We start from the raw sequence: 26,335 nt of genomic DNA on the forward strand, positions 1-26,335 counted from the left end.
TTGGAAAGAGTAACAGGCCTTAAAATTACCACAAAAGTTAAGTATTTGGGGATCTGGATCACAAATAAAAATACCAATTTGTACAAGGATAACTATGTGAAGAAGTGGAAGGAAATAAAAGGACATCTAAATAAATGGAATAAATTGAACTTGTCCTTATGGGAAAGGGTAAAGGATATCATTGATAAAAATGTCAGTTCTACCAAAAATGCTCTTCCTTTTCCAGACGATCCCAATAATTATCAGGACAAAATGTTTTAAAGGTTGGCAAAGGGATCTTTCTAATTTTATCTGGCAAGGTAAGAAACCAAGAGTAAGGTTCAAAGTTCTGATGGAGCCTAGAGAAAGGGGCAGGTTCACAGTCCCAAACCTCAAGCTGCATTTTGAGGCTGCATGCATGACATGGCTGAAAGATTGGATATTACTGACAGATACCAAAATCTTGGACCTGGAGGGCTGGGACAAAGTTTTTGGGTGGCATGGCTACCTGGGTCACGATAAAATAAAAGCTCATAGAGGATTCACTAACCATTTGGTGAGAAAGGCCCTATTCGAAGTCTGGGAAAGAAATAAAACAATAGTAACAGCCAAAACTCCCTGGTGGCTATCACCTATAGAGTCATCAGCCTTGCATAGAAGCAATATGAAAGATAGCTAGCTAACATATAGGGAACTCGTAGACGAGATAAAAGATTGCCCAACCGTAAAGAAATTTGAATAATTAAAAGAGTGGGGAGTGAATTGGTTAGAATATTTCCAATTAAAAACAATATTTGAGAAGCATAGTAAGCTTAAGGGGTTTGATAAAAAAATCTTGGTATGGGAAAAATAAATTTTATATAACAACCAACAGACTCTCAATAATATATAAATTGTTACAAAATGGGAAAGTAGAAAAGGAGGAAAAAGGAGACGCTATTAAAAAATGGGAACAAGATCTGGGCCACCCAATTGAATATGATGAATGGGAAAGACTATGGACAAAAAATATAAATTTTACAGCATGTTACCTAATAAGAGAGAACTATATGAAAATGTATCACAGGTGGTACGTGGCACCAGAAAGCCTTGCAAAAATGAATGAAACATATAATAATAAGTGCTGGAGATGCAAGATACAAAAAGGAACCTTCTACCATATGTGGTGGACATGCCCCGAAATTGGGAAATTTTGGAACATGATCCACGAAGAAATAAAGAAAATATTAAGAATATCATATAGTAAAAGGCCAGAGGCATTCCTTTTAGGAATTTTAAATGATGATATCCCAAAAGACAAAATTAATTTTTTCTTATACGCAACGTCTGCAGCAAGAATCCTGGTGGCTAAGTACTGGAAAGGGAATCAGTTACCCACTAGGGGAGAGTGGCTATGTAAACTGTCAGAATACTTAGAATTAGCCAAATTGACAGACATAATAAGACAAAAACCAAAAAGTGAAGTAAAAAAAGAATGGGAGTGCCTAAATGAATACCTCAAAAGTCAAGGTTCGAGGGCAGAAATCTGGCTGAGTCTGGAATAACCTTGTGAAGTGAAAGGATATGAAAGAAGGATTTATATCTAGATGTTAGGATAGAGATGATAAAGAAAACAGGAAAACAGGAAGACACAATGAGAGATAAAGGAGGTGCTGTGGGATTGGTGGAAGTCAATGTCTTGTTGTTGTTTTAGTGTTTATAATGCTAACTTGTAAGATATGGATTTGTTTTTGTGTTTTTTTTAGTTTTTGAATGTTGATTTTTGTGTGTTGTGTATGTTGTGTGGAAAATACTAATAAAATTCATTTTTAAAAAAAGAAAAAAAAAAGAAAAAGAGCAAGGCCTTACCACATATTTGAGTAAGATTCTAGCAGGTCGGATGGGGGAGGGGCAAGCGGGGATGCACAAATTAATTGAAAACAAGAGCACCCAGAGAAAGAAAGCAGCCTGCAGATGTCTTGGTAACTTTTGTCACAAAGAGTTAAGGATGCAGACCCTCTTCAAAAAAATTATGAAGAGGGTCTGCAGGTTGAGGGTAAAAAAGTGGACATTTTCCGGGAAATTCCCTTTAAATTAAGAGTTAGGAGACAGAGGTACAAGATCTTGAGAATAGCCCTTAGAAAAAATGACATAAGATACAAATGGGAATTTCCTGAACCTATAGAAAGAAAAGATACAGGCTGGTGATGGAGAGTCAGGTCCATTAGTTTCTGGAAAAACATGGCAGGGATCCTGAATTTAGAGACGGCACAAAAGAACTGAAAAGCCCCCTGGAACAGCAAAAGGAGGCACTGGAACACTTGGAGGAAGCAGTGGGTGGAAAAATAAATTCTTTAAACAAACATGACAATGGCAAATCTTAAAGTACTAAGTTGGAATGTGAATGGATTGAATAACAAAGGAAAGAGAATCAGGATTGAACATGTAATTCTTCCTCTTGAGGTGCCACGGAAGATACCGACAATACCATCTCTCCAGCTCCCACGAGGCAATTTAGAGGCTGAGATGGGAGTAATCAGCCTCCCAAATTCTTCTCGGTGTAAGGGAAGATGCAGTCTCATCTGCGGATGCCCAATAAACCACCCCCAAGTTCGTAACCTGGAAGTGCAAAATGAGAAAAAACAAGCAGCATTGATGTTTATAGATGCAGAAAAAGCATTTGATAATGTTTCTTGGGACTTCATGAAAAAAGTTCTTGAAGAAATGGAATTTGGAGTAAAATTTAATAGGGGAATACAAGCTATTTATTCAGAACAGAATGCAAAGTTGATTATTAACCAAATCAATGTAAAATACAAAAAGGAACTAGACAAGGGTGTCCATTATCACCACTTTTGTTCATTCTGGTCCTGGAGGTTCTGGCAAGGAATATTAGAATGGATAAAGAAGTAGCAGGAATAAGAATAAAGAAAAATGAACATAAATTGAAAGCTTTCGCGGACGATTTGGTTATTACTGTAGAAGACCCAAAGAATTCTCTCCCGAGAGTAAAAGAAAAAATTCAAAAGTTTGGACAAGTGGTAGGTTTTAAACGTAATAAAAACCAAACCAAACTGTTAGTTAAAAATTTTAAAGAATCAGAAAAGAAATAACTATCAGAATCTATAGATATAGAAATCCACAAAAAGGTAAAATATTTAGGAATATGGTTGATGACAAAGAATCTTAATATTTATAAAGACAATTATGAAAAAAAAATTGGAATGAAATAAAAAGGAATTTGGGAATAGGATGAATCTCTGTTTTTAGGACGAATTGTTGCAATAAAAATGAATGTATTGCCAAAAATGCTGTTTTTCAGACAATACCAATAATAATAATAATAATAATAATAATAATAATAATAATAATAATAATAATAATAATAATAATGCTTGCTTCAAAAAATGGCAGCAAGATATTTCAAAATTTATCTGGAATGGGAAAAGGCCAAGAATAAAGTATAAAATACTTACATATTTAAAAGAGAGAGCAGGGTTTTCTCTTCCAGATTTTAAAATTTACTATGAAGCAGCATGCCTTACTTGGATTTGGGATTGGATTAAATTGGAAAAAGAGGAGGCAATAGTTAGAAGGACACGATAACAGATTTGATTGGCATTCTGTCAGGTGGTGGTGTGGTTGCTCGAGAGCAAACAGGCAAGACTCTGACCTGTCTTTTCCAAGCTTTATTCTTAGTGCAAACTATTTACAGTGAAGAGTGTCGCAAGTTCATGTCTGGCTCAGTTGCTAGCAAAATCTGGGAGTGGCCGGTCCTTGTACCTCCCCCAGCATAACAGTCGCATGATCCCCAGCCTTCTCCTCCCCTCTCTGCACCGAAACCTACTGTGCAGAGTGGGCGCTGGCAAAGGGGTACTTCCCTCCCGTCCGCTTTGCTCAGGCTTGGTGTTGAGGCTCTCCCTAGCATCTCCTGGTCCCTGCACCTCCTCCCCACTGGAGGAGGAACTGCTTTGCAAGATCTTCGGAGGTTCCCTATAACACAACTGCCCTTCCACCTCTCGCCTCTGAGCTGATGGCAGTTCCCTGACAGATTCATACCCGTGGTATGGAAAAGTAAAAGTACACAAAAGATTCCACAATTACATACGGTGGTGCCCCGCAAGATGAATGCCTCGCAAGACGAAAAACTCGCTAGACGAAAGAGTTTTCCGTTTTTTTAGTCGTTCCGCAAGACGAATTTCCCTATGGGCTTGCTTTGCAAGACGAAACGTCTTGCGAGTTCTTGCGAGTTTGTTTCCTTTTTCTCAAAGCCTCTAAGCCGCTAAGCCGTTAATAGCCGCTAAGCCGCTAATAGCCGCTAAGCCGCTAATACCCGTGCTTCGCGGAACGGATTAATTTCGTCTTGCGAGGCACCACTGTAATTAGAAAGTCCCTGATAAGGGTATGGGGAAAATACAAAGAATTACTGGAATCCAAAACTCCGTGGTGGTTGTTACCTATCGAAGCATTATCACTTAAAACGTTAACAATGAAAGGGATATGGCCAACATATAGAGATTTATTAGTAGAACAAGACGGAAAGTGGAAATTGAAAGATTATGATGAGATAAAGGAACACCTTCGGAGTTGGTTGCATTATAGGCAATTAAATGAAATCTTCGACGAAGATAATAAGAGAGGATTCACTTACACAGTTTCCAAATTCCAAAAGGATATAATTGATGATAATTCTAAATTGTTAAAGAAGGCGTATAATATTCTGTTGGAATGGGAACCTAAAGATGAGGACGTTAAAGCAGTAATGATCAAGTGGGCACAGGACATAGGTCATAACATACAATTTGAGGATTGACTAAGGCTTTGGAAAGTGAACTTGTATATTGTTGAAAGAGAATTATATGAAAATGATGTACAGGTTTTACACCATTAAAACTGGCCAAAATGTATAAAACAGAACAGAAGAACTGTTGGAGATTTAAAGAAGAAGGTACATTTTATCACATGTGGTGGGATTGTAAGATTATTCTAAAAAATTGGGAAATGATATATAATGAATTGAAAAAAATGTTCAAAATAACCTTTGTGAAAAAACCAGAAGCCTTTTTGTATGGAAGTGAAACCATACCTTGGGTCCAGTATTGGACCACATTGACTGGATATCCCCAGCCAATGTGGACAGACTCCTGTGAGCTGGAAAGCCCACCACCTGTCCTCTTGACCCGTGCCCATCCTGGCTGATTAGAGCGTGTCCAGACAAGGTGCGCCCCCCCCCGGGATATAATCCATTTGTCCCTTGGCACTGGGACATTCCCAGAGTAATTGAAGGAGGCAGTGGTGTGCCCGCTCTTAAAGAAAACATCATTAGATCGTTTAGATCTATCCAATTACTGCCCGGTTTTGAATCTTCTGTTCCTGGGTAAGGTGATTGAGAGAGTGGTTGCTGAACAGCTTGGTGGGTTTCTGGATGAAACATCGGCTCTGGATCCATTCCAATCCGGCTTCTGATTTGGTCATGGGACCAAGACGGCTCTGGTCGCCCTAACAGATGATCTCAGTAGGCAGCTGCATTGAGGCGGGTCGAGGCTGCTGATTCTTTTAGACCTGTCAGCAGCCTTCGACATGGTCGATCACGAACTCCTGGACCACCGCCTCGTCGATGTGGGGATCCAGGGCACAGTCCTTCAATGGCTGCGCTCATTTCTCTCTGGTCGGGGACAGAGGGTAGCGTTTGGGGGAAACTGTCCTCGCACCACTCCTTGGTGTGTGGAGTGCCGCAGGGTGTGATACTCTCCCCGATGCTTTTCAACATCTTTATAGGCCCCCTCGCCCAGCTTGTCTGGAGTTTTGGGCTGGGCTGGGCTGCCATCAGTTTGCTGATGACACCCAACTCTTATCTGTTGACGGATGGCCATCCTGACTCGGCCCCAGACACACTGATCAGATGTTTGGAAGCTGTGGCTGGATGGTTACGTGGGAGCCGGTTGAAGATAAATCCTTCGAAGACAGTGGTCCTTTGGCTGGGTCTGGGCGATATGGGATTTGGGGGGGCAACTCCCATCTCTTGTGGGGGCGCAATTAGTGCCAGCACCGTCCGTTAAGAGTTTGGGTGTAATCTTTGACACCTCCCTTTCCATGGAGGCGCAGATTGCAGCTATAACAAAGGCAGCATTTTTCATCTCCGCCAAGCTAAGCAGTTGGCTCCTTACCTCTCTCGCCCTGACCTAGCCACTGTGATCCACACGACGGTCAGCTCCAGACTGGATTATTGTAACTCACTCTACGTGGGGCTGCCCTCATTGGGACTGACCCAGAAACTGTTGGTTTCTATTTCCCTCACTGAGCAGCAGCTGCATGTCACAAGACATTGTTTGCATTCCACAGTCAGAATTACTGTTGGGTTCCCACGGGAATGGGAGACTGGATGTGACGTACACTGGTTTCCTGTTTTTCAGTGTTCTCTCGGTTTCTTTGTGTCGAGAAGAGTTGCTTCTCTGCTCTCACAGAGGCAGGATGCATGTTTGTATGCTCTCAGCATAGCTTGTAAATAAACTTCAGCATGTAGCACATTACCTGCTTATCCTTTTGTTGCGAGACTACGCTCTGCTTGGGCTCAAGATAAAATGAGCCTGTATCAGCTCCAGATGGGCCAGAGCTAATCAAAAACTCACAAAAACTCCAGTGGGTGCAGAATGCCACGGCAAGACTCCTTATGGGGTCCTCGCTGCCGGATCACATTCATCCAGTGCTATCCCAGCTGTGCTGGCTCCCGGTGGAGTACAGGATCAGGTTTAAGGTGCTGGTTTTAACCTTTAAAGCCCTATACGGCCTAGGACCCCCGTACCTATGGGACCGCCTCTCCTGGTATGTCCCACGGAGGAACCTACGGTCTTCAAACAAAAACATCTTGAATGTCCCGGGCCACAGGGAGGTTAGGCTGGCTTCAACCAGATCCAGGGCTTTTTCGGCTGTGGCTCCAATCTGGTGGAACGTTCCGTCACAAGAGACTAGGGCCCTGCGGGATTTGACATCTTTCTGCAGGGCCTGCAAGACAGAGCTGTTCCACCAGGCCTTTGGCAATCCTCACAGAACTCTAGCCCAATGGTTGCCATTAATTTTATTTGAACTGATTTTATAATGAATTGATTTTAGAATGCTATATTATTTTACTGTTGTTAGCCGCTCGGAGCCCGGCTTCGGCTGGGGAGGGCGGGATATAATCTTTTAAAAAATTATTATTATTATTATTCTAATTTTTTATAGTGAAGGGCCGTAATTCTGTCCAGACCAGGGGATTTTCCTTTCTTTGTTTTTCTTATGGCTTCATGTATTTCCATCATAGACACTGGGGCATTTAAAGATTCAGTTCTTCCTTTTGGTATCACTGGTAGTTGTTTCCCTTTCGGATATTCTTTTATCTCATCTTCAGTCTCGGTCTCCCTCTTATATAGTTTTTTAAAGTATCTCACAAAGGGTTGTCTAGGAGTTTCCCTTCATCCATTATTCTGTCGATTATCATCTCTTTCTGTTTTTTCTTCAGTTGCCATGCCAACATGTTTTCAGGTTTATCTGCAAACTCGAATGATCTTTGTTTCATCCACCATATATTGTTTTCTACTTCAAAATTTACTATTTGTCAATCGTTGTCAGGATTTAAATAAACATTTACAACTTTATTTACAGAGAACAAGAAATATAATCAGTAATAACAGAACATTATGTATAAACAGCAGAATGTAACATTTGGTGTAACAAACCAGAAATGGAAGTTGGGGGAAGTCAACAGGGAGGGGGGAAACTAGAAAATGGATGTTAAATGATGATATTGAATAATTGTTATATATATATATAAATTAAAAGGTCACCCAGTGAGCTTTATGGCTGAGAGGAGATTTGAACCCTGGCATCTCCTAGATCCTAGCCCAACACATTTAACTGATGCAACACGCACATGCACACATACAGACTTTTACTCACTCTGTTTCTTGTAATAATCCTCCCATGCCTTGCTGTAGTCTGGTTGGTTGTTCTGTTGCTGGCTTTGTTGATCTGTGCAAGGCACCGTGGGACAGAAAAAGAGGGGAAAATAGAATGGATGGGATGATTATTATTTAGGGCTTTAAAGGTCAGCACCAACACTTTGAATTGTGCTCGGAAACATACTGGGAGCCAATGTAGGTCTTTCAGGACCAGTGTTATGTGGTCTCGGCGGCTGCTCCCAGTCACCATTCTAGCTGCCGCATTCTGGATTAGTTGTAGTTTCTGAGTCATCTTCAAAAAAAGCCCCACATACAGTGCACTGCAGTAGTCCAAGCGGGAGATAAAACTACAGCATGTACCACTCTGACAAGACAGTGCACAGGCAAGTAGGGTCTCAGCCAGTGTACCAGATGGAGCTGGTAGACAGCTGCCCTGGACACAGAATTGACTTGTGCCTCCATGGACTGCTGAGAGTTCAAAATGACTCGCAGGCTGTGCACCTGGTCCTTTAGGGGCACAGTTACCCCATTCAGAACCAAGGAGTCCCCCACACCTACCTGCCCCGTGCCCCCAGAAACATTCCTTCTGTCTTATCAAGATTCAGCCTCAATTCATTGACCACCATCCATTCGCCAACCACCTCCTGACACTTACACAGGACATTTACCACCTTAACTTGGCTACTTCTACTAAGCATATAATTTTGGAGCACAATTCAGTTTCAATCTTAAAACATTGTTGTTATGGGGTTGGGGGAAATGGAAAGCCCAAATTTGTAGGATGCTACAGAAATAGTTTTCCCCCCCTCTGTTATGTGTGCTCTTTGTATCAGGAAACACATGCAGCAACATGACCTATGTTATGTGTGGATTGGATTGTACTCCAAAAGGAACAAGACAAACCACCATTCTTTGCTAAGGAAACCCACGTTTTCATGGACTGAGTCAATCATGGAAATTGAAAGGCAGCTTTGCATAGTCATAACATCATGGTTAATTTGTTTTATTCTGGTTTTCCTAGCCATGGAGAAGTGCCACTGGGAATCTTATCCCACTCCTAACTTTGGAGATGTCACAAGGTGCCTGTAGGTTTGAATGTGCATCTTTCAAAACAATAAGGGTTTACAACAAAACTTTATCTTTTGTGTTTACAATACTTATTTTTTTGTCACCCTCTTTCAGCCTTTGGGAAAAGTGGTGTCTAAGTACCCCAGGAATGCAAGAGGCTGCCTTATACTAAATTGGTCCTTCTAGCTCAGTATAAGAACATAAGCAACCAGCTTCCTGTTTCAGTCTGCAGCAATGGTGGTGCCTCTCTCACTCGTGGGAGAGATTCTGGCGTAGGAGAAGGGGGTAACCTGAGGCAGAGTTGCCTTCCATTTCCCCTTGAGGGGAAAGGATACTCATGGTCATATCCTGAGCTTGTTCCTGCCGCCGTGGAAGCAGGGGGGAGTGAGGTGCTGGTTGCAAAGTCCTCCATCACTAAAGCTGTCTCCAAGACCGCCATGCTAAGCAGCCGAGCACCTTTGCAATTGGGACCATTGGAATAAATCTAAAGGAGCACCCAGGACTGGATGTGAACTACAAGCTACAAACTATTTGGCTATCCCCACAAAAAAATGAGGTATGAGACTTGAATGACAATTCCTGCATAGTCTAGATTAAAGATGGGGGGGGTTTAGATAATCTTTTGTTATTATTTTTGCAAACATTTATGATAACAAAGTTTAAAACTTATTTTTATTAAGTAAGGGTTCAGAATCCGCCCCCCCCCCCTTGACCATGGAAATATAAGAGTACAAGTGAGGATTTTTAAACAAGATAGAGAGAGACTGGAAACTTGTGAGGGAGAGGTGGTTCAGGGTAATGTGACGCTGCTGGAACAATGGAGGAAGCAAAGGCTGCCGTAAGATGTTTTGCTAAGACAGAAATGCCTTTCCTTTCCTTGACTGATGAGACTTACGGAGGACAAAACTATTAATGAACTACCAATGAAGCAAATTAAAATTTGGACTTTTGGATCATTGGATATTCTATGATGAAGAAGAGAAGAAGAAGAAGAAGAGTTTGAATTTGATATCCCGCCTTTCACTCCCTTTAAGGAGTCTCAAAGCAGCTAACATTCTCCTTTCCCTTCCTCCCCCACAACAAACACTCTGTGAGGTGAGTGGGGCTGAGAGACTTCAGAGAAGTTTGACTGGCCCAAGGTCACCCAGCAGCTGCATGTGGAGGAGCAGAGACACAAACCCGGTTCCCCAGATTACGAGACTACCGCTCTTAACCACTACACCACATTAAAAGCAAACTGGCCAGAAAGGAGCAGATTTGTCTGCATAGAGAAGAACTGGAAATTCCATTGGGGGGACACATCCACTTGAGCGGTTAGCATCAGGGGGAGAGGCTGCAATAAGGATTATGAAATATCTAGGAGAAGGCGGTTAGCCCCCTGACATTATGGGCTGTTTGCTTTGAAGTTGCTGGTAGGAAAATATATCAAGTGAGATGGTCAACCTTGGAGTTCCTATCTTAAAAAAAGAAGACTACAGATTACATGGGACATAGGAGCTGAGCAGCAAGAAGATTGTTATGTCTCGACACACACAGATGGAAGGAGAAGTTTATTTCATGTTAATTAATATTAATTAATGATTTAGCAGGGATTAAAATAAAAAAATTCCTTCCAGTAGCACCTTAAAGACCAACTAAGTTAGTTCTTGGTATGAGCTTTCGTGTGCATGCACACTTCTTCAGATACACTGAAACAGAAGTTGCCAGATCCTTCTATATAGTGAGAAGGTGGGGAGGGGTATTAGCAGGTATTAGCAGGGATTGACAATCTGATTAAGTAACCTCACTTGTTGAAGTTGGAAATGTTAACTTAATATACATGCAGGAATTGACTGATGGATAGTTGTTTGAAAAAAAATTACCGGTAAGTTGAAAAGCAAATATATTGTATGGTGATGTAAGGTATGTGTAATGTTTGAAGATAAACTAGAAATAAGTGGGAAATATGATGCAGCACTATTGAGAACCATTGACACATCCAGGAAAGCATGTGGGAAGTCAGTCAGTTAGATTTGGAAAAAATGTTAAATTTGTCTTAATTTGTTTTACAGCCTCATGCACCATGAATTTGTTTAATTTAAAGCCATCCAAGTTGGTGTTGGTTTCTGCTTTCCTTCACTGTGCAGCGAAAGGGCTTGTCACGAGACAGGTGTTTACATTCCACAGTCTGTACTGTTGGAGTTTCTCACGGGAAAGGGAGGCTGGATGTGACGTACACTGGTTTCCTGTTTTTCACTGTGTGATTCTCTCCGAGCTGTTGAGGAGAGAGGATGCATTTTTCTGCTCCGGCAGAGGCAAGATGTCTTTCTGTAATATACCAGCTTTGAACTGTAAATAATAAAGCAATATAGAGTATGCAGCACGTACTCCTCATCCTTCCGCTGGGCACGGGACTCTGCTTTAAACCAACACGTGGTTATGGGCTCCAGAAGTCGAATCGGAGTGCCGGCAAAGGATCGGAATGCAGAGGGACAGATCGGAACGGTATCTGCTCTGCGCGTAAATGTGATTGATGAGGTATGTGCTACTGCTCCGGGCAGCCTGCCAGCTTCTAGTTAATGGCTTTATGGCTTTATGGCTGGACTTTGAACCTTTAAAGCCGTTTTGCCGGGAAGAGGCAAAAGGCTCCCAGGCACAAGTTACTATGCTGGGGAAATCGAAAGTAAATTTTAAGTGCGCTTTTGGAATAAAGCAGCTGCAGCAGTGACGCAGCAAGATTTAAAGCAGCATATATGACGCTGAAGGCTAATGCCAGAGTCATGATGGCCCTTCAGGATGCTTGTGGGATTCCTAAGCTCAACAAGAAAAATTATGCAGACTGGATTCTATATGCAGAGGCAATTCTGCGGAAAGAGGGTTTGTTTGAGGTGATTACAGAAACCCCCCCCAGTTCCAGTTACAGATGCATGGGAAAATAAAGATTCCAAAGCAAGGGGAACTCTTACATTGATAGTATCCCCAGAAGAGCTCTGTCTATTGCGTGATAAGACCTCAGCCAGAGAAATTTGGGACGCTTTGAGAGAGGCTCACTTAAGGACAGAAGCTGGATCCACTATGTTTTACTTTAACAAGCTGCATAATATGGCTCTTGCTGAAGGTGGAGACGTGCGTTTACATCTGATGGAGATGCAAAATCTGAGACATGAGCTGCAACAGAGAGGACTCAACTTTCCAGAGGCTGTGTATTCTTTCATGATACTACAATCTTTGGGTTCAGGTTGGGAGTCTGTTGCAACCCAGATTGCTGTGCAGCCAACTGCTCAGCTGACAGTGGACTTTGTTACTGCCGTGATATTAAATGAAGCAGATCGCCGGGGTGCTAGCTGCATGGGCAAGGGGGAATCTTCACAGACGTCGCCCCTTAGTGCAGTGGAACCACCAGATGGCGCCAAAGCTTTGAAGGCAGTGAAATGCTACTCTTGTGGACGTCTAGGCCATATGAAGAGGGAATGCAGATATCCCAGGGCCAAGACAGAGCAGCGCAGCGAAAGCTCATCGCGTGGAAAAGGCCGAGGCAAAGGCAAAGGTCCGGTGTCTAGGACAACGCAGCACAAGGCTATGGTTTCACGCTTCACTCCAAAGGTTGCAGAGGTCCAGAAAACGTCTAGATCTTTCTTCGTGGTTGATTCAGCGGCAACTCACCACATGTGCAACGATAAGAGACTGTTTGTGTCTTTTACACCGCAGGAAGGTGCGATTCACCAGGCGGATGACCACACTATTCCCAGTAAAGGCTACGGAACTGTTGTTCTTCACAGTTTGGACTTATCGATACAGAATGTGCTTTACGTGCCAGACGCCAAACATAATCTGCTCAACGTTGGACAGCTGAATGAGCGGAACATTGACGTTTCCTTCAAGAACAAAAAGTGCATCATCACAAAGAAAAATGATTATGTATTGCATGCTGAATATGTTGATCGTTTGTTTGTTTTGTATTATGATGATGTTGAAAAGGATGACACTTGTTGCATTGCAGGTTCTAACAAAAGTTTGCATGCAGAATGTATTCATGATTTTCACCGAAAATTTGGTCATTTGCATTTTGAGGCAGTATCTAAAATGCCTGCCTTGGTTGAAGGTATGACTATTAAACCCTGCAGGTACCACATGAAGTGCAAAGCATGCGCAGCAAACAAGGTGAAAATGGCTGCGAAAGGTAAGGTGTCTAGTAGGCAAGCTACAGAACCATACCAGGTTGTTCATGCAGATTTGGTTGGACCACTAGCGCCCTCTTTGGGTGGAAATAGGTACTTCATGGTTCTCATTGATGCATTTTCTAGATATATTTTTGTGTACAATCTCAAGCAGAAATCAGAGGCTTTTCCTAGATTCAAGGAATTCTGTGCTTGGTTGGAAAATGTGCATGGTAAGAAGATAAAGACTCTTTCCAGTGATCGCGGGGGAGAATTCACTTCTCAGCAGTTTGAAGCTTTTCTGACTGAGAAAGGAATTCAACACGATTTGTCTAGTCCTCGCTCGCCATGGCAGAATGGACTTGCGGAACGGGCAAATCAGACATTGCTTCAAGGGTTAAAAACCTTGCTGCATGATGCCAATCTTCCAGAGAGTTATTGGGCCGAAGCTCTCTCGTGTTTTGTTTACAGTTACAATCGCAGGTTATCTTCAGCGATTGGTTGTACCCCCTATGAGAAGATGTTTGGCAAGAAGCCATACATCAAACACATGAAAATTTTTGGTTCGGACATGTGGGTTCGCTCACCACAAAACTCCAAGTTAGACAAGCGTGGATTGCATGGTATCTTTCTAGGTTATCAGAAAGGGTCTTACAGAATAATGATGACTGACTCTAAGACAATTAAGCTCACAAGAAGTGTTGAGTACAATGCAAAGTGGGGGGAGAATGTGGGAATTTTCCAATGTTATCCTGATGACGGTGATGAGACTGAGGATAGTCAAAAGCAACCACAACAACCCACTGATGAAGGTTCTGAGTCTGAATCTGAAACTGAATCGGGTGATTCAGAGGATTTCAAGAGTGCGAAAGCCTCTATGCGACCCTCTGAAAGCTCTGATCAAGAATTGGAGGAACCATTGTTCACAATAGGTCGTTTTTCTTCTAAGAAGGAAGAGGAGAGTGTTGAAGACTTAAGGCTAATTCGTAGGTCACAAAGAGCCACAAAAGGCAAACCTCCAAAGAGATATGCTGATGAGTTTGCTACGATAGCAGTAACAGCTGTTAAAAGCTCCAAGAAGGTATTTGAACCTTCAAGTTTCCAAGAAATCCAGGGTTTGGATTCTAAGGAAGCTGAGCCATGGTTAAATGCCATGAAGGCTGAGCTTGATTCCTTAGAAAGGAACAAAACATGGGAACTAGTTCCAATAGTTCCAGGAATGAAACTGCTTGGAAGCAAATGGGTATTCAAAGCGAAGACAGATCAAAATGGCAAGATAGTCAGACACAAAGCCAGATTGGTAGCCAGAGGTTTTGCACAGGTACCAGGTGAAGACTATCACGAGACCTACTCACCCACAGTGAGGTATGAGAGCATTAGGCTTATGCTCAAGCTAGCTGCAGAGGAAAATCTACACATTAGTCACCATGATATTAATACAGCTTTTCTGTACGGATCTCTGAATGAATCACTTTATATGCTTCCACCTGATGGCGTACAGGTAAAACAGGGATTTGTTTGTGCTCTGAAGAAGTCCCTTTATGGTCTCAAAGTGCACGGTGTTGGCACACAAAACTCACTGAAGTATTGTTTTCTCTAGGTTTTCAGCAAGGGAAAGCTGATCCATGTGTATTTGTCAAAGAGGAGGGGCAAAAGAAACTGTACTGTTTGTTTTATGTTGATGATTTATTATTCTTTTGGAAAGATGTCGCAATGTACAATAACGCCCTAGCTCAACTGAAAGAGCATTTTGACATGAAAGATCTTGGTGAGGTAAACAACTACCTATCTCTGGAAATAGAGAAAGATCAAGATGGTAACATTCTAGTACACCAGTCACGGAAAATTGCTGATGTGTTAAGCAAACTAAACCTGATGGATGCTAACCCTGTAGACACACCGATGACAACAGGTTATCAGGTAGATGACACTGAAGAAGCATTTTCTGACACTACACTGTATAGAAGTGTGCTAGGCAAGCTAAACTTCATTGCCAGATGTTCAAGACCAGACATTGCTGCTAGCTGTAATTTGCTAAGCAGACAAGTCAACAATCCTAGTGTCAAGGATTGGAAAGCTCTGAAACGCATAGCGCGGTATTTGAAAGGCACTATGCATTACAGACTGAGACTTAACAATCAGAAGTCTGGTGGTCTTGAAATATTTGCAGATGCAAGTTTTGGAAGTGACACTACAGACAGGAAAAGTACGTCTGGAGTTTGCTACATGTACAATCAGGGTCTGTTTGATTGGTCATGCAAGAAGCAAACAACAGTTAGCTTAAGTACTTGTGAAGCTGAACTGAATGCACTGTCTTATTCACTTAAGGATTGTGAATGGTTAGTACAATTGTGCAAAGATATGAAAATTCCTGTCAAATGTCCAATCCAGGTTTACCAGGACAACAAAGCATGTTTAGCTTTGCTGAAGTCTGAAGGTTGTAAGCAAAGCACGAAGCACTTGCAATTAAAGTTGCAGCATGCTAGGGAATGTATTCAAAAGGGACTCGTAACGGTGTCCTATATGCCAGGTAATGAAATTCCTGCTGATGTATTGTCCAAGATTGTATCAAGGGATCAACACTGTACCTATGTGCAGAAGTTGGGTTTGTACTGATAATGTACGAACACGCTGCCCAGTGATGTTCACAGAAAGGGGGAGGATGTTGGTTTCTGCTTTCCTTCACTGTGCAGCGAAAGGGCTTGTCACGAGACAGGTGTTTACATTCCACAGTCTGTACTGTTGGAGTTTCTCACGGGAAAGGGAGGCTGGATGTGACGTACACTGGTTTCCTGTTTTTCACTGTGTGATTCTCTCCGAGCTGTTGAGGAGAGAGGATGCATTTTTCTGCTCCGGCAGAGGCAAGATGTCTTTCTGTAATATACCAGCTTTGAACTGTAAATAATAAAGCAATATAGAGTATGCAGCACGTACTCCTCATCCTTCCGCTGGGCACGGGACTCTGCTTTAAACCAACAGTTGGACACTTAGCCATGGTTTGGAGTAGTGTTACTAGGGCATGGTGTGACAAAGAACTCCAGATATTATTGTCAGGTTTGCATTTTTTTTGTACAGAAATTATTGGTTTAAGGTGTAGAGATCTTTACTATTCTATTTAATTCAATAAGGTTCTGGAAGCTTCTCTGTGTGATACAAGCTAGTGCAAGCTGAAGGTTTCTAGCTGTCAAGTAAGCTTCTATTCTGCCTGGAAACAAGCAGAAGGTTCCTGATGTTTGGGTTATTCCTTCAGAGAAGCTGAACAGCCAGTTCAAACTGGTTCTGTGCTGGGAAAGGGGGAGAGAATTGACCCCCCTCACTCTAAACCGGAAATGGCAAAAGGAAAAAATTCAATGCTAAAACTAACTAGTCAGGACGCAAGGCAAGAGAATTTAAAACACAAGTGGTTTGATTTGCTTTTAGATATTAAAAGAGAATGTGAGTAGATAAAGGAAGATGTTAACAAAACAGCCTCTACTTTTTTAAAAAATACTAATGTACTTTCAGAGGCTGCAAGACAATTAAAAGAAGTGAATGCACAAACCACCAAGGTGGGACGGGTAGACAAACGAGGTCTGAAGAACATACGAGGGAAAGTGAGAATAGTCAAAGACAAAAATGGAATTTAATGTGATATGATATGGGAGGACCTGACTGATAAAGATGGTACCTTGTGTGAAATGATTAGGGAGGCTTTGACTGTGCTAGAGAAGAAACAAGAAGGGAGGGCAAAAGGTTTAAGAGGCTACTTTATGTGGTGGCAATGTAAAATTATCAAAAAGGCCTGGGAAAAGACATATAAAGATTTGAAGAAATTGTGGGAAATGATTGTTGTTAAAAAAATTGAAGTTATGATCTTGAGATGTACAGGACTTGATGGATTGTTTGAGCAAAAGACTTTGTTCCGATATGCGAGACTGGATGCCAGGCCAAGACCAGCCAGCCCCTATGGAAGGAAGAAGCCTTGGCCAAAGAAGATAAAGAAGACTGGCAAAATAAGTTACTGAACTATGCAGGACAAATTATTACAAAAAAGGGCAACTGTTTAATGCATATTTTTTAAGCTTTGTGTATAGCATTTTACATTAGTATAACTTTTAAAAGTCACTTGTAATAAGATGAAGGTTTTGAAATGGGATTGTTAAGTATATAAGATTTTATGGACGTGCATGAACAAGTATATTATAATGGAACCAAGAGGGGGAGTGAAGTCAACCCAAAAATTATGGTTTAATTTGGTTATGATTTTTTTCTTTTTCTTTTTGTTATTTTTGGGATATCAAAAAAATGTTATCAAACAAAAACACGAACTGGTTTTGTTATCTCTTTCATGCAAGGTCATGCTGACTATAATAGTAAGGTCAGAAGGAGTCTGGGTTTCACTTTCTGTCTCTCCTTCTGGTGTGGTGTTCTGTACGTAGTATGTGTCAGGGAACTGCCATCGGAAAGACAGGTGGTGGAAGGGCTCACGGAGGTTGGGAGAGACTCAGCAGCTGAAGAGGGAACCAGCAGGGGGAGAGGCAGGTCTCTGAGGGAAAGTGAGCAGGAGGGATGGCTCAGAGACACTTCCAGCGAGAACAGTGGGGAGGTTTCTGGACCTCCTATAGGGACACCCACTCCGCGCCGGAAACTGTCACGACGTGAGTCCAGAAGACGTGTGTCAGGGGTTTAGGTGCAGAGGCACGGGCAAGGGAGGAAACAGAGAGCGAAGGGGAGGAGACAGAGGAAAGGATGAGTGATGACGACGACCCGAGATCTCCCAGTCTTTCCAGTGAATCAGAGGATTCACAGAAAGGAGCACCAGTGGCCAGGGCAAGGGGGGAGTCTAGGGAGGCACCCCAGGAAGATAGAGCCAGAGGAGACTCAGGGGGGAGCAGCTGGAAATCGGGACCAGCGTCACCGCCAGGAAGCAGGGAAGAGGAAAGGAGCCAGGGGGGAAGCGCTGGCAGCTCACCACAGGAGGGAGGGCAGGAGTCAGGAGTGGCCACACCTCCATCGGGGAGCGAAGAAACGGTTAAGAGGAAAGTGGAAGGTTGGGCGCGCGCGCCAAGTTCAAATGCAGAGGAAGGCGGCGCAGTGAGCAGCCCCGAAAGGGAACCGGGTCCTAAAGCCCGGCGCAAGGAGGCAGAAGGGTCCGGGTCAGCGTCAGAAGAATCCCGGAAGGAAGAAGCCCCGGGGGGTAGAGGGACCCAGAGGAGGACAGTCAGGAGGAAAAGGTGGAGCAAGGCTAGGATATTAAGTTGGTGCGCACGGGGCGGAGACTCAGACGGAGCCTCGCCGATCTAGCTAGTAGACGTAGAGTTGCAGACAGCAGCGTGAGAATGGAAACTGTAATTCAATAAAGACTTTTACTTAATGACCGCTGGCTAGCGTGATCCTCTGTGAGCTAGGATCTTGAAGCAGCTCTGACAGTAGGCTCCGTCTCTACATTGTGGGCATCTGCAGCCTCGAGGAGGGGAGAGAAACAGGCGCCCACTAGCGAGCTCACGAACGGCAGGAGACATGACGGCTGAGCAGCAGATAGAGGACCTCAGAAAAGCAGTGGCACAACTGAACGCCGAGGTTCTCGCATCCAGGAAGAGAGAGGACGAGGCAGCTGCCGCCTGCAGGGATCTCCAGGTCAGGTTAGACGTACTGGCAAAGCAACCACCCCGGCAGGAGGGAATTGGGTTGGCGAGACGGACAGGCGGGCTGCTCTCTCACTTCGATGGGAACCTGCAACAGTATCCCAACTTTAGAGCCGACGTACTGTGCGCACTGCAACTGTTGCATAAAGACTTTAGAGATGAACAGGAGAGAGTGGGGTTCATCATGTCCCATCTGCATGGGGAGGCGAAAGCATGGTTACGCAATTTATGGAGAGATAACGATCCGGCGCTCCAGAATGCGGATGCCTTTATTAAAGCGATGGATGGGTGTTTCTTATCAAGTATTGACATTGATCTTGCACGGAAGGAGGTGCATGGGCTGAGACAAGGGAGGGCCAGCGTAAGGCAGTATCATGCCCGCTTTTTCGCCTTGGTCAGCGCCCTGGAATGGGACAGAGATTCGGCTCCTGTAAGAGACCTCTTTTGGGAGGGACTGCACAACTCGATTAAAGATGAGATAGCGAGGGGGGAGAGACCCCGAACCACCCAGGAGGTCGTTCAGAGGGCACTGGCCGTGGGGGTGAGGCTGGAAGGACGTCCGTGGAGCAAGGACGAAGGACGTGGAGGGCGCGAACCAGCCGGGGGCCCCTCCTTCTTTCCCAGAGAAGCAGCGCGGGCGCAATCCACGCCTCCGCCAGGAGGAGGAGCCGAACCTATGGAGGTTGGAGGTGCAAGGGCTCAGTCAGCAACCAGAGCCCTAGCACCGGCAGCAGTGAAGGCGAAGCCTCCTAGAGGGACCAGGAAGTGTTACGTCTGTGAGCAGCCAGGGCATATGGCGAAAGAGTGTCCCCAGAGGCCCCACAAGCTTACTGCAGCCTCAGCAATGGTGACTGCAGCAACGCAGCAGGGAGGACCACAGCAGGGAAACGACGATGTCTGGCTGGAGGAAGAGGCACTGGGGCCCAGCCAGACGTGTTAGTGACGCAGTCCCCAGAAATTTTACAGCCAGTGAACCCCCTCCCGCCCAAACCAGTAGTGAGGCTCACAGCATCTCTCCAGCTGCCCAATGGAATCACCATGGACGTGCCAATCACCATCGACTCCGGCAGCAACGCGGACTTTATAGGGCAGGAATTTGTCGACAGGCACGCTGTGCAGTTGCTGCCGGCCACACTGCCCCTGCAGGTTGTCACGGTGGATGGCAGGGAGCTGCTAGGGGGGCAAGTGGTGAAGCAGACGCCACCAATGGTGATGCGACTTGGGAATCACAGGGAAGTCATCAGCTTCAACGTCACTCAACTGTCTGACACGCCCATTGTATTGGGTATGAGTTGGCTGGACAAGCACAGCCCAACGATGGCTTGGTTCCAGAGGCAGTTGGTCTTCGGCTCTTCCTTTTGTGCTGAACACTGCATCGTACCCAGGCAGGAAGGAGAGGAAGAGGAGTCACAGCTGCTGCTAGGCACGCTGCAAGCGATTCCCCACAAGTACGCAGAATTTCTGGAAGTTTTCTGCGAGAAGGAGGCGGACAAGCTACCCCCTCACAGACCATATGACTGCAAAATTGACCTGCTGCCGGGGGCGGCGCTGCCTAAAGGGAAGCTGTATTCCATGTCTGAGGACGAACTGCAGGAACTCAAAGACTTCATCGATCATAATTTGGAGCGCGGTTTCATCCGGGAGTCTAAGGCAGTGGGGGGCAGTCCTGTATTCTTTGTTAAGAAGCGAGACACGCCCCAAAAAAGACTCGTAGTGGATTACAGGATTTTGAACAGTGTGACCAAGCCGTCGGACTTCCCCATGCCCCGCATCGACGACCTCCTGGCGAAGGTACGGAAGGGAAAGGTGTTCACCAAGTTGGACCTGCGGGGGGCGTACAACCTCATTCGCATGCGGGAAGGTGATGAGTGGAAGACAGCCATGTTCACGCCACTGGGTACCTACGAATACAGAGTTATGCCTTTTGGACTGCAAAATGGCGCTCACGTTTTTCAAGCATTTATGCATCACGTGTTGGCGGGACTGCTCTACAAGACGTGCGTCTGTTTCTTGGATGACATCCTGATCTTTTCGGAGTCGCAGCAAGAACATGACAAGCACGTCAAGGAAGTGCTGGGCAGGCTAAAGCAACACAGGCTCTACGCCAAGCTGGAGAAGTGCCAATTTGACGTGCCGGAGGTGGATTTTCTGGGCTACAAGCTGTCTGCCAAGGGGCTCGCCATGGACAGCGCCAAGGTTCGAGCAGTGTTGGATTGGAAGAGCCCACGCAACCGGAAGGAGGTCCAACGGTTTGTCGGCTTTGCGACCTTCTATCGCAAGTTTATCAAGGGCTTCGCGATGCAGACGGCGGCCATCACTGACACCCTTAGCTCCAAGAAGAAGAAGTTCATCTGGACAGAGCAGGCGGAGCAGTCCTTTCAGGCCCTCAAGCGTCTCTTCGCGTCGGAAGAGCAGCTGCTTCATGTCAACCCCAGCATGCCGATGAGGGTGGAGACAGACGCTTCGGACAGAGCAGTGGGGGCGGTCCTGCTGCAGAAGGACCCGCGGGGCGTGTGGCGGCCGGGAGCGTTTTACTCCAGGAAGCTCAGCAAGTCCGAGCAGAACTACACCATATGGGACAGGGAGTTGCTGGCCATTCATGCAGCGTTCAAGGCGTGGAGGCACTTTCTGATCGGCGCCAAGCACACGGTGCAGGTTTGCACGGACCACAAGAATCTGGAACACTGGCGCACAGCACAGTTCCTGAACCAGAGGCAGATACGTTGGGCTGAGTTCTTTGCGGACTTCGACTTCCGAATAGAGTATGTCCCGGGGGACACCAACATCATGGCAGACGCTCTCTCCCGCAAGCCACAGTATCTGGAGGACGCGACACCAGCGGCCGCCATGCACATCTTTGCACCGACAGTGTGGGCGTGCGCCGCGGCGACCGTGGACCTAGAGGCGGTGCGGCGAGCGTTGCAGGGGGACTCCTTCGCACAAACGAAGATGGCAGAGGTGCGAGGGGGCAAGGCAGCGGCCGACGGTTTCCAGCTACGAGATGGCTTGCTCATCCGTAAAGGGGCCATCTACGTGCCGGGTGACGAACTTCGAGCCAAGGTGCTACAGCAGCTGCACGACGCACCCACGGCCGGGCACTTTGGCAAGGAGAAGACGGTGGAATTAGTAGCCAGGGATTTCTGGTGGCCTGGAATGAGAGGGGAGGTCGCAGACTACGTAGCGAGGTGTGACACCTGCCAGAGGGCAAAGCCGGTGCACAAACCGCCGGCTGGACTGTTGGAGCCGCTGCAAACTCCGGTCGAACCTTGGGAAAGGGTGGCTCTGGACTTTGTCACGGATCTGCCCAGCTCAAGGGGCAAGACGGCAGTGTTGGTGGTGGTGGACCTGTTCTCCAAGATGGCGCATTTCATTCCGTGTGCTAAGGTGGCCACGGCGGAGCAAACCGCCAAACTGTTCATAGACCACGTGTTCAAGGTTCACGGTCTGCCACGGTCTATTCTGTCCGACCGCGGGCGGCAGTTCATCTCGAACTTCTGGCAGAAACTGATGGGCTTCCTGAACGTCAAGATCAATCTGGCGTCGGCGAGACACCCGCAGACCAACGGGCAAGCGGAGCGAGCCAATGCCATCATGCAGCAGTACCTGAGATGTTATGCAAACCAACAGCCTGCGACGTGGGTGGATTACCTGCCGCTTGCAGAGTTTGCCTACAACAACACGAAGCACGTATCCACGGGCGTCACGCCGTTCTTCGCCAACAACGGGCGGCACCCTAGAACCTTTCCGGGACTGGAATGCAGGGGAGAAGAGGAGCCGCAGTCAGCAGATGCGTTCGCGTCGGAGCTGCAGGAAGTCCACGATCAGCTGCGGCGCCACCTGGAGCTGGCTAAACACGCATACAAGGTACAAGCGGACAAACACAGAAGGGTTGGCGAAGAGCTCCACGTGGGAGACTGGGTCTGGTTAGCAGCCCACGCAGTGCCGGCCAGGTCGTTGGCCAAGAAGAAACTAGGGCATAAGCAACTGGGGCCCTACCAAGTCGAAGAGCAGGTCAACCCGGTGGCTTTCAGGCTGGCGCTTCCGGAGGGTTCCAGAATGCATCCGGTGTTCCACAGATCGGTGCTCACTCCCTACAAGGCACCGCACAGGTTCCAGGAACCCGGAACGGCGCCGAGTCCGCTCAGAGAAGAAACGGGGCACGCGGGAGTGGCACAGGAGGAGCGCATCAACGAAGTCACGGAGATTTTGGACTCCAGATGGGGGGAAGAGGGAGTAGAATACTTTCTCGCCAGGGAGGGCACCCCGGCCAGTGCGAACAGCTGGGTGCCGGGCTACGCTTTAGACGAACCTCTGCTCAAAGACGAGTTTCATGCCCTCTTCCCACATAGACCGATGCCAGCAGACTTTTTCGACGACTGGCTTTTCACGCCCACGCTTTCGGACAGCACGTTCAGGGGGTTCGACTCGGACGAGGAACCAACACGAGACGTCCGTTCCCCGGAGGGGTCACCCTCGGGATCTGTCTCAGAACCCTCGTATTGGTGGGACGATAGGCCGGAGGAGCAGTTCCGCAGGAAGTGGCTGGACTGTTCCGGCCGAGCAACGCCGCCTGGAGGTAGTGCGGGAGAGACGGACATGGACATTTTCGGGGACGACCCTGGTTTCGAGCACGGCGGCACAGAGATGGAAGAGGAGGTGACTGTCGTCAACGAGAGCAGAGAGGAAGACCTGGAAGAGTTCCGCTGGAGGCCTGCCACGGGAAGCGACCGATATCCGACGTTCGTCCCTTTGCAACAGCAGCCCCCAGTTCCAGCACCGGAAGGAGGGGAGGGGGGACTGGGGGGCTTCGAGGGGGGGATGGATGTCAGGGGTTTAGGTGCAGAGGCACGGGCAAGGGAGGAAACAGAGAGCGAAGGGGAGGAGACAGAGGAAAGGATGAGTGATGACGACGACCCGAGATCTCCCAGTCTTTCCAGTGAATCAGAGGATTCACAGAAAGGAGCACCAGTGGCCAGGGCAAGGGGGGAGTCTAGGGAGGCACCCCAGGAAGATAGAGCCAGAGGAGACTCAGGGGGGAGCAGCTGGAAATCGGGACCAGCGTCACCGCCAGGAAGCAGGGAAGAGGAAAGGAGCCAGGGGGGAAGCGCTGGCAGCTCACCACAGGAGGGAGGGCAGGAGTCAGGAGTGGCCACACCTCCATCGGGGAGCGAAGAAACGGTTAAGAGGAAAGTGGAAGGTTGGGCGCGCGCGCCAAGTTCAAATGCAGAGGAAGGCGGCGCAGTGAGCAGCCCCGAAAGGGAACCGGGTCCTAAAGCCCGGCGCAAGGAGGCAGAAGGGTCCGGGTCAGCGTCAGAAGAATCCCGGAAGGAAGAAGCCCCGGGGGGTAGAGGGACCCAGAGGAGGACAGTCAGGAGGAAAAGGTGGAGCAAGGCTAGGATATTAAGTTGGTGCGCACGGGGCGGAGACTCAGACGGAGCCTCGCCGATCTAGCTAGTAGACGTAGAGTTGCAGACAGCAGCGTGAGAATGGAAACTGTAATTCAATAAAGACTTTTACTTAATGACCGCTGGCTAGCGTGATCCTCTGTGAGCTAGGATCTTGAAGCAGCTCTGACAACGTGTTTCCGTTAAGGAGCTTTTATGTTGGAAGCGATTCCGAAAGCAACCACTGTCGGAATCTGCCAGTGACTGACGGAGACATGCTTAAGGGGCTCCGTTACAGACAGAGGTTTGCGGACTTGAACAAACTCTGAGGGATTTGGAATTTACGCACAAGCAGCTCATCATCCCATCACATTATGTTTAAGTGTTAAGGTTTTAGTCTTATTGTAAGTGTAAGTCTGCTGCAACTGGATTTTTTATGGACTATGCCAATGCTGAGTTTATGGATTTGTAACTGTTATGCTCAGCTGCCTTCAGTAGTGAAAAGCTCTGCTGGATGAAGCAGATTCCCTCTGAGTCATTTTTTTGGGAACCCTGCATTGTGTTTAAGTTTTTACTCTGCTAACATAAGTTGAGCTCTGCTCTGGATCAATATGGAGCAGAAACATGACAATTATATGCTTGGAAGAAGTACCGTATTTTTTGCACCATAACACTCACTTTTTTTCCTCCTAAAAAGTAAGGGGAAATGTCTGTGCGTGTTATGGAGGGAATGCCTATGGGTGGCATGCCTACGGATTTTCCTCCTCTAAAAACTATGTGCGTGTTATGGTCGGGTGCGTGTTATAGAGCGAAAAATACGGTACTTTATCCATGAGCAGTTAATTTTAAAATGACTATTTAGGCCATATTTTTATGTGGGAAAGCATTGAAGAGTTAAGGCAAACAATGACCACATTTGCAATGTTGAAGCAGCTCAATCCAGAATTTTGCTTCCTCATTTCCCATAATGCCCACCACAGTTCTTAAACCATAATTCTGCTTCTGGCAACAGACAGCTGGAAGTTTACAGTCTGGGCACAAAGGAGAGAGTGGCTGTCCCATTTATCCCCAGCAACTGGTTTCCAGTGACAAACTGCCTCTGATTGTGGAGACACACTTTTACCTATCATCACAAACCATCCAACACAATCCCCCTCCACTCTGAGCTAGTGTCTATTATCACATTGGGGCCTGGTTCAGTTAACCATGGCCAAGCATGAATGTGCTAGCATTCCTAGTAGAAATGGTAGCTGCTTTGCTTCTCTCCTGTCACCTTGCTGCCACATTACCCGGACCTGAGCTATGGATTGGCTTAAGAGTTACATACCACCCTTAAAGCTTTTGCAGATGATCTTGTTTTGACACTACAGGAGCCGATATCCAGTACTAAGAGGGCCCTAGAAGTAATCCAGGATTTTGGTCAAGTGGCAGGCTTTAAATTGAATAAATTGAAAACTAAGGTTTTGGAGAAAAAATTGACGCCGATAGAGAAAGAGAGGTTTCAGAAAGAGACAGATTTAACATTAGTAAAGAAGGTAAAATACCTGGGGGTGAATATGACATCTAAGAATGTGAACCTATTTAAAGACAACTATGAGAAATGCTGGTCAGAAGTGAAAAAAGATCTAGAAATTTGGACGAATTTGAAGCTTTCCTTGCTGGGTCGAATTGCTGTTATTAAGATGAATGTATTGCCGATAATGTTATTTTTATTTCAATCATTGCAAATTATTGACAAGATGGACTGTTTCAAGAAGTGGCAAAGAGATATATCTAGATTTGTCTGGCAGGGCAAAAAGCCCAGAATAAAATTTAAGATACTTACTGATGCTAAAGACAGAGTGGGGTTTGCCCTGCCAGACCTTAAACTTTATTATGAGTCAGCAGCTTTTTGCTGGCTGAAGGAATGGCTACTTCTTGAGAATACAGATGTTTTGGATCTTGAAGGGTATGATAACATATTTGGGTGGCATGCATATCTGTGGTATGGCAAGGTAAAAGCACATAAGGCATTTAAAAACCATATTGTCAGGAAAGCATTGTTTAATGTCTGGACAAGGTACAAAGATTTTCTGGAGAGTAAAACCCCAAGGTGGCTATCACCTATGGAAGCGAAAGCTTTGAAAAAACTCAACATGGAGGCCAAATGGCCAAAATATTGGGAAATTTTAGAACAGGAAGGTGACAAATTGAAATTGCAGAGTTATGATAAACTTAAAGAGAAGGTG

At 45.9% G+C, this 26,335-nt stretch overlaps 2 protein-coding genes across 7 annotated transcripts in view; one reads left to right on the top strand and one right to left on the bottom strand.

Moving 5' to 3' along the window:
* Window positions 1–26,335, top strand: part of LOC308578043 (uncharacterized protein) — a gene marked incomplete at its 3' end in the record, with an annotated part of 582,197 nt that overhangs the window by 492,538 nt on the left and 63,324 nt on the right. The gene's annotated exons all lie outside the window — the stretch shown is intronic.
* Window positions 1–26,335, bottom strand: part of LOC308577831 (far upstream element-binding protein 3-like) — a 400,928-nt gene that overhangs the window by 17,875 nt on the left and 356,718 nt on the right. For 4 of the 6 annotated variants that reach the window (XM_081178225.1, XM_081178228.1, XM_081178224.1 and 1 more), the window contains one exon: window positions 7,894–7,965. The exons of the other annotated variants lie outside the window; for them this stretch is intronic. In XM_081178225.1, coding sequence (XP_081034351.1) covers window positions 7,894–7,965 — 72 coding nt within the window. The remainder of the gene's footprint in view (window positions 1–7,893; window positions 7,966–26,335) is intronic. 6 annotated transcript variants of the gene reach the window in all.

Source organism: Podarcis bocagei (assembly GCF_964188305.1).
Source record: "Podarcis bocagei genome assembly, chromosome: W".
NCBI classification, from domain to species: Eukaryota; Metazoa; Chordata; class Lepidosauria; order Squamata; family Lacertidae; genus Podarcis; species Podarcis bocagei.